This window comes from Triturus cristatus, chromosome 6, assembly GCF_964204655.1.
Source record: "Triturus cristatus chromosome 6, aTriCri1.1, whole genome shotgun sequence".
Classification (NCBI taxonomy): domain Eukaryota; kingdom Metazoa; phylum Chordata; class Amphibia; order Caudata; family Salamandridae; genus Triturus; species Triturus cristatus.
Window position 1 is genome coordinate 708,935,343 of NC_140589.1, and position 13,455 is coordinate 708,948,797.

General features: G+C 44.4%; 1 protein-coding gene across 1 annotated transcript in view; it reads right to left on the minus strand.

The window, feature by feature from the left end:
• Nucleotides 1-3,044: 3,044 nt before the first annotated feature.
• Nucleotides 3,045-13,455, minus strand: part of ZBTB24 (zinc finger and BTB domain containing 24) — a 110,274-nt gene continuing 99,863 nt past the window's right edge. Inside the window, exon 7 of the mRNA XM_085611190.1 lies at nt 3,045-4,146. Within this exon, the coding sequence (XP_085467316.1) occupies nt 3,306-4,146 (841 nt within the window). The 3' untranslated portion in view covers nt 3,045-3,305. The remainder of the gene's footprint in view (nt 4,147-13,455) is intronic.

The window sequence follows — 13,455 nt, forward strand, 5'->3', positions numbered from 1 at the left end:
GGTACCCGTCAAACGGCCTTAGATGCAGAGTAAGTGATACACTTTCACACATAGGGGTACATTTAGGACGTTTAAGAAGACCACTGTGATTAACCAAATATATGTCTGAACTACAGCCAATATGTTTAGAGATTTTTTCACCATTGATCACCTAGTGGACTCGTCTTAGAGTAAAAGAGCAAATGTATGCTGCACTGAATAACTAAGCTCTGAATTGCGAACTTTTAAGGTGTTTGATTTTTTCATGTATCATTCCTTTTAAACGCAGTAAAAAGATTTTCAAAGATTTGAATAGCTCAAAATAGAGCATATGACTTCACTTGATCCCAAAAGACAGATGCCCAACACCAGTGAAAAGAGACTGGATGCCTGGAAAACTGCTCGGTACGATACAAAAAATAATTGGTCTTATTGGCTAGGATACACAACAATACTCAATATTGTATTTACATCAAACACAATTTATATGTGAGAGTGAAAGAAAACACATTTTGACACTGTATCATGAAAATCAATTATATTTGGTTATATTTTTAGAATGAAAAATTCACTTGCACACAAAGCTTTTTGGTTGCTGACAAAGTGCATATAAAAGTGCTCAAGGGACGTGAAAGAAGTGGAAAAGATGACTCTAAAAGTTATAGACAACAATAAGAACAATGTCACAGAACCGTGTCACTTCGGTAAGCCTGTCCAGGAAGGGTCTCACACATATTACAAAATGTATCCATACAAGAAAAAGAGGCCGATTAATCAAGGCACATCTGTCTTCAGGATGATGTGAAAAATTATCCAGGTTTTTATGATAATATCTGGATCGAAACATCGACGACACTAAGTGTGGGAATTAAAGACCTAACAGGTGGGTCTTCATCAGGACGTAAAGGAGGGCCATGAGCAACCTTCAGTGGTGTGGAAGAGTCATGTGCATAGATGGGCCGGCAGGCCCCTAAACTAGCCTCACTTGCAGGCGGAAGAAACCAAGGATACCGCCTATTGATGGTGAAAACAAGATGATCCCATGAATGAATGAATCAGAATCGGTCACTGGCTTCAGTGTAATGAGTCAGGTTCAGGGCACCCTTAATCATTCTAAAAGGGGGGTCACTCACTGGAAAGGTATTTGAGCCATGCCATCCTTTCCCTCACTCTGTAACAGGATGACTGTCATGTGTTTTCTTTCTCTCTTTCTCGCATATGAATTGGGTTTGATGTTAATACAATATTGAGCGCATTGTTGTGCATTCTAGCCTTTAGGATCAATTGTTTTTTGTATCGTATTGCCCCCAGGTCCTTTGGCCGTTTTGGGTTACCCCATTAGCTTGTAATGGATAACAACTCAGGGCAGGAAAAGTGTTGCATAAGCTTACTGGGCAGCTGTATGGCAACTGGGTGATCACGGGCTCAGTAGACACTGAGCATGCAGGATGGATCGAAAGTCGGACCGGTAAGTGGCCTCCCAGCTAAAGGGGTGCAAAGCGGTGAGTGCCTTACTGCAGGTTATGCCTCCCGGAAAATTCTTCAGCAATGTAAAACAGCCAGAGTGACATCCATGCCGGCTGTGGAAAATTCTTGTAGGGAGGGTTTTCCCCAGATCTCATAAGAAAGGGGCACAGCACACACTCCTTTTCTGAAGTCAGACAGCAGGGTGTACATTGTACCTGACAAAGAGAATCAAATACAGCCTATCCAATTTCCATAACCATTACAGTCTACTGTTATGACATGTCCTAACTAAGATATAAACCTGAGCTTGACTTGAACCAGGGCCAAAATAAATTGGGACAGCCTTCCAGGAGCCTGTTTTGGCGGGCTGCATGGTTCCACCTCAGCCTGGGGTTCCAGAAGTCACTGTATTTCTTCTTACCCTCCTCAGTGTGCAATGACTGGGGACCCACACAGTAATATAACAAGTGGAATGCACCCCTGTAGGCTTTGGGGTGAAGGTGGTCAACATTCCCACTGTGAGAAGTCTCCAACCCAAAACCTGGTATACATAAATACATGCATCCTACCTTGGACTGGTGTATTGGTTGTGCAAGCCTTGGATGTGGCTTGTTCAGTGGGTCCTGACCTGCCTATGTAACTATTCTTCCCTAGCATTCCCCGATGGCAATGGGGTTTGTGCAAGTGGTGCTGACAGAGCCCAGCTGGAAGTCAGAGCCAGCAGGCACTCACCATCCCAGTCCTCCCAAACTATGAGGTCCAATGCATGTCAGCCACTGCCCGAGCAGTTATAGAAGCATACATGCAGCCTTGCTCATCAGACATGGGAAAGGGCTGGTGTACAGCCCGGTGCCACACTGTTGGAGAGCATCTGCCTAGTCACACAGGAAGGTGGTGGCTGGAGCCACACTGCGGACACCTGATTCCAACCAGTTCAGAATAAGAGGGAAAACCGTAACAACTGCCTAAGCAGCTGTAGCATTGCTAACTGGGAAGAGGGATACCGACACCAATTAAGCACCCCAAACTCTGCCTAAGCGGCTGTAACAATGCAAGCTGGGAAGAAGACGGATACCGACACCAACGTAGCACCAATATAATCTAACTGTTACCCCTCTCATCCCTGCCCACAAAGTAAGTTTCTCTTAATCATAAGACACCAACAATTACATTGATGCTTTTGTTTCAATTTAAGTAAACAAAATATCATTAGGTATAATGCTATATGGTCTTTTTCAAGTCTCTATCGAGCAAACGCTTTCAAGTTCTACCTAAGGAGCATAAATGGTGGATGGATACATTGGTGTCTGGACCACTCTTCTTTCCAGTCTAGTAATGGGAGGGGCATGAAGAAAGTATAGACCGTCGCAGACCGAAGTGGTTTTCTGTGCTGCCACAGGTGACCATCAAGGCATACCGACAGCCACTGGTCAGGAAAAGGGTAAAGGAACTTTGTCTTTAGGACTTTAAGGGAGTGGTTCTTCAAAACATACATGTGTTACTGTCTGGAATTCAGAACTGCAATTGCATTTTATTTTATTTATGAAGGATGCTAACCCAAATATCTCCATGGGAACACAATCCACAAGAGGTCATTACTGGTTCACACTAATATTGTATTTTTGCCACAAAAAAATACAATTGTAATTTGACTTTCTAACACGAAACAGCTTACTTAAAAAAATATCAAGATATGTAAAAAAGAACGCACAGTTCCTGTAGAGGTGAGTGATACAACAGAACCCAGAGCAGGAGAACCGAATGTAAAGTGCAGTCTCTTATACAAAACACACTATCAGAAATGTACAATTTATTCCAAAACTTTGATGGGAAGCAAGATTTATGGCATGCCAAGGAAGCTAGCTTGGGTTTATGAAGGACACTGAGCCAGTTTGGATCTGAAATGTCTGGTTATGGAGATGGGAAGCATGCCCATACTGGGAAGATGTGTCCAAAGACAAGGAGTGGTTTGATGTCTTAGACATGTTTGCATTTGGATGGCGCTCTATGCTCAGTGTAGGCGGCGCAGTATCTTGGTTCATGCATGGCCGGCAGCTAGATTCCCGCGTCAGGTGGCCATGTTGGGCCGCTTCTGCTGAGATCTCGTATTCTGTCGCTTGTCCCTGCAAGTGTACAGTGGTCTCCTCTGACAAAGCAATGACCGGTGTTTGTTCATGCTGTGCTGATGCAGTGGAGCTGCCCATCAAACCAATGACCGGGATGTGTTCTGCTTGCTCTTGTGCAGGGATAAGAGGTAAGCCATGAAGCAGTGGCTGAGGGAGTAGTCCTAGATTTGCAGCCTGCTCCGCTGTCATGGTCTGCGGTCCTTCAGAGGTGACAACACTGATCCCATGGCCATGACCGGGTATGAAGTTTATGTTATGAATGCCCTCTGTGACCACAAGCTGTATCTCCTGTTCACCAGAGCTAGATAGATGGTACTGCTGCTTCTGCAGGATATTTCTGACGTCTTCCACGGTGCTGCCACTTCGTACGCTTGCCGCCACCTGCATCGAAAAATGCTTTTCTTTGCTGTGATTTTTCAAGTGAGTCTTTAGGTTATCCAGACGGGAAAACTGCACATTGCAGTCAGGGCAGGAGAAGGGTTTCTTGCCAGTGTGTAAGATGCAGTGTCGCCTCTTGGCACTGGAATCGGAGAAGGATTTTCCACACGTGCTGCAGGAATACGGCTTCTCTCCTCTGAAGGAAAAAGAAAAGATTTCATGGCTGACAGTCATGACATTTGTGAAGTCAACAGTTTACATTTTTTTGACTATTTAACCGAGTACATGCATGCATTCAAAACCTTATAGTCAAGAGTAGACTGTACTAATGGGTGTACTCCAACTATCCTTGTGACCTTAATTCACACAGAACAATCAAATATTTGTAGTTTTTTTAGTCTTTAGTTGTAACAGTTTTTTTCCATAATCGCTTCTCATTGCCAGTGATTACAAAAGCCACAATGATCTGGTTATTGAGAAGATGAGGTGTGTATTGTTGGGTGCAACTACTGTAAAGGGCCCTGGCCAGTGTTCACTGTTCTGTTCATATACATTTTGTCTCATAAAAAGTGAAAGTACATAAAAAGCTCTCAATCTGTATGACAACGTAATTCAGAATCCCAATGATGAAATGGAATTATTGTAACTATATTGTGATATAACTGTTTTTACTGCATGATTTGTATGTTTTCGTAGAGTAGGATTGGCTGTGTGTGTTATTTGAACCGCTAAATTGTATTGTTTTTTGTTCTCTTTCTTTTATGTATGTTTTGAACTTGTGATTGAGCTCACAAAATGTATGTATATAGTGCCAAAAAAAACATTTCTATTGTAAAGTATAAATACAACTATTGATGAATAAATTATAAATCAAAAAGGTCTGATTTATGGCTCTTAAATCTTGTAAGCTAAGTGCTTTTGTTTTTATTTAATTGGATAAGTTAGTATTTGGTTTTCTTATAAGTGTCCTTCCATGGACTCTCCACTATTGTGTCACAGGGACCCACTTTTCTTTTTCACTGTTGATCTCATATTGCAACGCTATTTGGGGTGTCACAGGCCATGAAGGAACTGCTTGCTTATACATCCCTATAGCCTTAGTTTACGGTAAAATTAACCGAGAAGTCTATGTGCATCAGAAAACCTGTCAGCAGCTGCAGTCCATAAAAGTGATACAGAATTGGGATAATCAGTAATTCAGCTAAGCATCAGTTCATTTTGAGAAACCATTATTTTCCAAGCACGCCTGAGGGACCAAATCTGAAAGCATTAATTGGAGCTCCATGCAAGTTCAGCAAAAGAGGATGTAGTTAATTTAGTGTTACTAAATTAGACCCTTGGGTCAAAAAGACAAAAAGCGAATAGTGCCACGGGTACAGTCTACACTACATTTAACATCGAAGAAAATGGTATAATTAGCGCTAGAGTGGCATAAAAAACGACTTATTTTACATAGCTCTTCACACTGCACTTCTGCAGTTTCTGCTTTGTAGGGTATCTAACCCGTGACCTTCAGATCACTGCAGATGTCCAAGGCGAGAGGTAATTCGCTGAGCAATCTTGCTGGCATGTCCAGTGCAGGTTCAAGTTTCTTGAAACAGAAATGCTAATTCCGAGAATGAGTTGCGAGACCTGTCCGCACGGGATAGGCTCTCAAAAATTAAGAGATGGGCGCAGAAAGAGCAACGATGAGTATGGGAGGGAATGCCAGGCACTGAGAGCACATTACATTTCATTGTGCAGTACAAGAGTAAAGAGCACAACTGACAGCAAGAGGATTCTTTTCTTTTGTTTTTACCTCAACACTATTGCTATCCCTTCCCAATGATGTATGTTCCCTCTCGTGTCTTTACTCCACTCATGCCCATTCCCCCATCATGTTCTTCATAGCTATTCTTCCTCTTGTTCCATCTAACTCAACATTCTATTCACTGCCTGGCCTCCTTACCCCATATTTTGTACATTGAAGAAGTTTGAATGAGGTAGAGGAGCTGCCCTCCTGTCCTACTCTCTTGTTTCCTCACAGCCACTAAGGACAGGGACGAGGGACATCTTAAGGATTTTGGGGGTCCTGGACCAAACGTATTTTCGGGGCCCTGTACAGATCATCTTTTAATTTACGATACAGTTTCAGCTCGTTCATGCCCTCTTCGGCCAGGTCACTGACAGTGCACAGGCACACTGGTCTAAATGTTAAATGTGTGTTACATCTAATATTCAGGGATGGTGATGTGTGTTTTTAACACTAACACTGCAGCAGCTCACTAGTATTACTGCAAAAAATCTCAGAGTCACCATTCCCATTTCTCTTATGTGAGGTCCTGCTTGGATCTAAAATAAACTTTTTTATGGATGTTGCATAAAAGATAAACACAACATTTGTGAGCAAAATGTTGGATTAGAGTCTCCAACATTACCCACATTAAAATACATTAAAGGAAAACACTGTTTGCAACAATCTGTTTAAGAATTATTAAAGGTCATCAGGGCAAGACTGCAGAACAGAGATGGGTCTGTCAGGCCCCCCCCTGAAATACTAGTGCCCGGGGCCAGAGCCCGCTCTGCCCATGCCTTAAAACGTCTCGGAGTACAATTCAGATTTATAAGCAGAAGTAGTATTTTCAGTCTATCTGTGCTCTGTAGACAAAGCAGACAGACTACAGTCTGGTACTACATTTCAATAATATGTTTACTATGATATACCAAGTAAAGCCACCAAAATCATCCGGTCCAGGCGAGGGATAAAGCCAGTAAATAAAACGTAAAACTGTATAAGGTCCTATGGGAGCATACTCTACCCAACCAGGATTGAAAATAGAGGAAAATTATCTAGAATAGCATTGTGGGGACCTGTATTCTCACACAGAGTTTGAGAAAAGAAAAAACAGCCACACTGCCATGCCCTTTGCTAAAGCGCTTGGAACACATAAATACACACAGAAGACTCTCCTCCATCACCTCACTTCGCCTGTCCAATGGATCTAGGGTAGAACTTGCAAAATATCTGATGACTTAGGTGAGTTAGATATCACTTGCAAATTTTGTACGCTCCCAAATACATTTTCTAGATCATACTCAAATACACAATGCAGCCACATTCTAGCCCAGGGACATCAAACGCAGAATTCTGCTACTTCACATGGATGATGTAATTCTTGAAAATGCTTAAAAGCATATTTATGTATTTTCAGTAAGCTCCTAGCTTTGGTGTTAAAACACTGAGCGAATTAACCACATAGTAAATGAACTGTACACAATTCTTGAAGGTTTGGCTACCCTAAGGTGCCACAGTCATTTGTTACGTGCAAATGCCATTTGTTCGCGTCTCGGCCACACAGAAATCATAGTGCAAGATTCTTTCTACGAAGGCCAGTAATCTTAAAACGGAGTGAATAGATCACTACTGTGTGCATCTTCTTAGACACACCCCAAGATACAAAATCAAGATCTTAGCACCCACTAACTGTTGGAATTATATGCACGTTTTAGCTGCCCCAGTAGTAAAATACATCAAATAATACAGCATGGTGTAAGACGAAGAGGAGAAACAAGGGCAAATGAGACATATGGTAAGATACAAGGTCAGGTGAGAAGAGCATTAGGGTGGATGAAGATATTGGAAGCCCATGTGGGGAAGGTGGTGCGAATGAGAGAAGATTACAGCATGAGAGCATCAAGTGGCCGCCCCTTTTAGAAGAAGAAATTCTCTTCTTAATCCAGTGCTCATTCAGAGACTAGCATGCCCATGCTAGTCCGTTAGTACGGTGTGTAATGGCAAAAGTCAGCCCTCGGAGGTGGCAAGTAGGCTCTGCAAGGCTTCCCACAACATGGTGCCCAGCAGTTCTCTCCTGTCAACTGTCTCATGAGCTGTAGTCCTGAGATGGGCTCCTCTGCCCGTCACCAATCAAAAGAGGAAGCCTGTGCTGTGACCGTGTGGGCTGAAAATGTGACACACACATCAAAGCAGAAGTGGCTAAAGTGGCTGACGCAAAGCAACCAATGACAGAAGGGGGCTGAACCTAAGCCCAGCTCTTGGTATTGGTTTGTATTAATCGGGTGAGCTCAGGCAAATACCAAAAGCAGTCTGTACCCAGAGCTAAACAAGCATTTGCAATGCATAAGTCTTGCATTGCTGAAAATTTAAGCTATTGGCTTTGTTAATAATAATGTAACACCAATAGCTCAAACTTTCAGTAATGGGAGAGCTAATGCATTGCAAATGGACTGCAACACTCTCACTTTAGATGTTTAAAGCTAAAGCGCGGGTGCCGCGATTGTTTTCTAAAGGAATAGCTTTGCATTACTAAAAGTTTGAGCTATTGGTGTTGCATTATTATTAGCAAAACAGATAGCTCAAACTTTCAGCAATGCGAGACCTATTGCATTTCAAATGCTTGTTCCTTTTTCTGTGTGTGCTGCGTTGCTGGCTGTCAATTGGTTGAGCTACCAGCATCAACTTTCTCATCTTTTTCATCAAAGTTCTGACAATAATCTATAGTAACTACATGAAAGCATCATTTAAAGATTCCTTGACTGATTTGGAAGCTGAGGTACTTTCTTTAAAGATTGCGGTCAGTCATGTTTACTCATTTAATGGGATGTTAGTATACAGGCCATCTGGATCTAGAACAAACTTTATGCATACCATAAGCCAACTCTTGGAACATAAAGTAACCTCACAAGACTTCACCATCCTGGGCGATTTTAATTTCCACCTAGACAACCTCCTTGACAAAGACTGTCAGGCCCTGCTAGACCTAGTGACAGGTGCAGGCCTCGAGCAAATTGTGGTAGGTCCCACCCACACTGCGGGACATCTCTTAGACGCGGTCTTCACATACTGCCCCATGCTGAAACATAATAATACTTTACAACTTCACTGGTCGGACCACCATGCAGTGTTACTTACTCCTACTCTTCCCCCTCGCCAATCCTCAATCACGTCTCGGTTAGCAGTGAAAAATGTTTTCAATGGAAAAGATTAGATAGAAATCATTTCTCCACCCATTTGAGTCAGAACAAGCTGTGCTTTGCCAAAGACCCAGAGGTGGCTTCTTTCCAATATCACCACTGGATGGCAGTGGCAGCAAGCACCACTGTTCCCCAGAGAATAGGGAAAACTAGCAGGACAGCACCTACTGAACCTTGGTTCTCTGAGGAACTAAGGATCTCAAAAAGACTCTGTTGTAGCCAAGAAAGATGCTGGCTAAAACACAACGACCCTAGAGAGAAAGAACTATATAAGATAAGATTGGCACTTCACAAAGAATTGATCAAAAGAACTAAAATCAGATATTTCTCTGAAAAAATTGAAGGAGCTAAGAATAATTCTAAGGAGCTTTTCGCAACGGTGCTGAAACTCAGTCAAGTACAAGAGACCAATGAGAGCCCAATTGAACAAGCTTTCTGTGATACACTGGCTACCTCGTTCTGCAATAAAGTCTCCTTTATTTATAATACCTTTGCGATATGACCTATTAATTCCCAGGGCTCTCAGCTTAGCATTTCAAGACCGCCTCCAGATCAGTCCCCCTCGGGATCCAAACCTGCCCGGTTCTGCCATTCTAATTTCACACTGCTATCTAAAGAACAAACGTCAATGCTTCTTTTAGCCACAAAATCCGGATCCCCTCTGGATCCATGTCCTCCCAGAGTAACCCATATATTAGTAGAGTCTGTTGCTTTTCCACTCATGGAGGTCCTTAACTTGGCCATTGAAACCGGGACTTTTCCCACAATGTGGAAGAAAACATCAATCCTGCCTCTGCTAAAAAAACAAAATTTGGATAAAACAGACGCAGGAAACTATTGCCCTATTTCCCGTCTACCTCTTCCAGTAAAGGTACTAGAGAAGCATATGAATCGGGAACTAGTGGCTTTTATTGAGAACAACCATACATTGGACCCCACTCAGAATGGTTTCAGAGTCCAGCATAGCACTGAAGCGGCCCTAATCAATGCAACGGAGAAAGTCAGATGAGCGGTTGATAAAGGAGGTGCAGCTGCTTTGATATTATTAGATCTATCAGCCGCCTTTGAAACGGTGGATCATGGCATACTAATACACCGGCTTCAGGAAGTAGGAGTTAAAGGCCTAGCTCTAGAACAGTTCAGATCATTTGTGCTCAATCGCAAACAATTCGTTGAAGTAGGAGGGCTCAAATCCAAATGCTTCAAGTCTTCCTTGTGGGGTGCCACAGGGCTCTTCATTGAGCTCTACCCTTTTAAACATTTATGTTGCCACGCTGGCGCGTATGATCAAATCCCATTATTGGATCAATCTCGAACAATAACCCTGTTATAGCCCAGTAGTTTAAGGAGTGCATGATTTGTGTAAGCGATTGGATGGCCGAGAACTGTCTCAAATTAAACACAAACAAAACAGAGGTTCTACTCTTTGGGAAAGATACAACCATCTGGTCGTCAGAATGGTGGCCATAGGAGTTAGGGACTCTCCCAGTGCCAGTCACTAGGGCAAAAAATCCTATTACATTTTAAAGATCCTGAGAAGGATTCTCCCATTCATATCGACAGAACTGCAGAAAACAGTGGTGGCAGCCCTGGTGCTCTCCAAACCAGATTATTGCAACGGACTTCTGGTTGGTGCGAACAAATCTGTAATAGCAAAATTGCAGGTACTGCAGAATTCCACTGCCAGACTGCTCTTTGGTTTGTCTAAATAATCATCAGCCAAACCGGCCCTGAACACCTTACAGTGGCTGCCTATAGAGAAGCGCATTTTGATTTAAGGCATTGTGTATTGCATTTAAGGCCTTACAGAATTCTGGTCCTATCTGGTAAAGCGCTTTCAATGGCATTCACCGGCTCGCACCCTTCGCTCAGCTTTCCAGAAGTTGGTGATAGTGCCATCCTCCCATCTGCAGAGATGGGGTGGAAAAAGCTTCTTCAATATCACCTGCAGATGGTGGAACAATCTACCTCTTCAATTGAAGAACGCCAATGATCTCCTGTCCTTTGGGAAAGGACTGAAGACCTGGCGCTACACTCTGTAATCCTGTCAGCACTGGCTCTCTACATCACGCAGCTACCCTGTGGGCTACCTCTACAAGCGCCTAGACGCCCTCGGGTATTAGTGCGCTATACAAATACATAAATAAATAAAACTTTCAGGAATGCACATTCGGTACTGCTCAACATTCTTCAAACAGCAGCTACATGTCCATTGTCTTGCATTGGAAGAAACCAATTTATGTTGGTATACATAGCAATTCAGATGCATTACTTAGCACTGACTGAGTGGCAGGTGAAATACGTAAACATACTTGAATTAAAGTTGACTACCCAAGCATTCAGGCACACTTTTGTCACATATGAAGTCATTCTCTTATCAAAGGGTGCCCTTAGTATAAATTGAACAATATAATTTATATTTTACAAACACACCTTATTCAAACTGTAGGGCATCAAAAAGATACTAACTATTGGCATCACAACCGGTATGCCTTTTATTCAACATAGATTGTCACTCAATAACACTTATTAATTTAAGCATATGATCAACATGCCAAATGATCTATGCCATCTGCAACAACTGTAGACAGGCGAGCCTTTTTAGCAACATGTATTTACAATGGGGCATATGCATCAACCAAACGAATACCGATTCCTTAATAGCGAAAAATAAGGAATCGCCATTAAGGAATCGGTATATGGCATGCATCAACAGATTCGGTAAAATTTAGCGATTCCTTAAAAATCGCTAAATTTACCGATTTCTCTATAGCGGGGCATGCAAACTCCCATTAGCAAATTGCGAGTTCGGTAATACCGAATTAGCTAATAGCGAGTTCGGCAATACCGAGTTAGCTATTACCGAATCGGTAATATCGAAATCGCAATTTGCCGCGTCGCTCCGGGAACGTGCAGATGACATCACCAACCAGGAAATACTGCAGCCCCACCCACATAGCCTCGACAGAGGAGCAGACTGGAGCTGGGAAGGAAGACTGCCTGAGCAGAGTGAGGCCACACCGACTCAGCAAATCCAAAGATACACACATCATGGCGCAGGAAGTGCCATCCAGCGCTGAGTCAGCATGCAAGCGAAAGCGGAAATTTTCTGACAGGGAGCTCGAGTACCTTATCGAGGGAGTCTCCAGCAAACACGACCGCCTCTTTGGCAAGCTGTCCCTCAAGGTGCCTGAGCAGGAGAAGCGGCGCATATGGCTGCGCATCCGTGAGAGGGTGAATGCAGTTGGCGTCACGACCCGCAGCATCGACGACCTCAAAAAAAGGTGGTACGACCTTCGGAAGCGTGCCACAGAGAGGATTGCGGAGAGGCTCCGGGAGGCGAACAGGACTGGAGGCGGACCATCTACAGCACCAACCAACACAGCCCTGGAGGACCTTGTGGAAGGGACGATAGAGCGGGAAGCCGTCGTGGGGGTGACACAGATGGACACGTCCGGCGCAGCCACAAGTGCCCAAGGTAAGATGCATGCCTGTGCCCACACCCAGCATAGCGTAAATCCATTTCCATGCCCCCAGCCCGATCTCAGTGTGTCTGCAGCTCTGGCACAGACAGCTTTACACATGACACTAGTGCATCTTGGGAGTTGTAGTCTAGTCAGCCCAGTGTGCATGTACAGGCGTAAATCCAATGACCATACACCACATCAGTTGAACATGGATGGAGACTGTTCATTTAGTGGACCACAGAGGGACATTTATGTGTACAACACTATGTAGTTGTAATTATCCCACTAACCATGCACTGTTTCACACACAGATGCATCACCTGGGGATTCGGACGACAGCGGCCAGCTGATCATCTCGGAAACACCCGTCGAGTCAGACCAGGAGACAGCGCAGGACGCGCATGCATCGCCAACACCTGCCACCCCAACAGCACCACCTCCACCAGCGCCACAAGCTACGGCACCTCCACCAGCGCCACTAGCTATGGCACCAGCACCAGCGCCACAAGCAACGGCACCAGCCAAACAGGCTGCAGCTACTACAGCCACAATAGCGCAGAGGCGCAGGTCCCAAGTTGCGCCCTTGCAGGAGATGGAAACACCCACCTCGCAATTGGCACCCAGGCAGCGCACATACACACCACCTGATGCACCACCTGGAGGCGCAAGACACGCACGGTGGCACAGGGCTCGTCGCAGTTCCGTCTCCTCAGCCGAACAGGATGTCCCAACAACCTCTGCAATCGAGGAGAGGATGCTGCGTACACAGCGCCTGCAGGGACGACATGTGGCTAACATAAGCTGCAATATCGTGCGCCTTGCTAGGGAGATGCGCGCCATGACTGCAGCAGTCACGGACATGAGCACGGCGGTCAGGGACATGACCACTGCGGTTGCAGAGGGCAATGCTCAGCTCAGGGAGGAGGTACATGAGCTCACCCGTGCCATGAGGGAGGGCCATGAGTGCCATAAGAGGAGTCACCGGCAGCAAATGTTGCGTGCCGCCGCCGCTACCAAGGCCATAACACGGCACAGCAACAGCACCGCAGTGTTGGCACGCCGCGCAG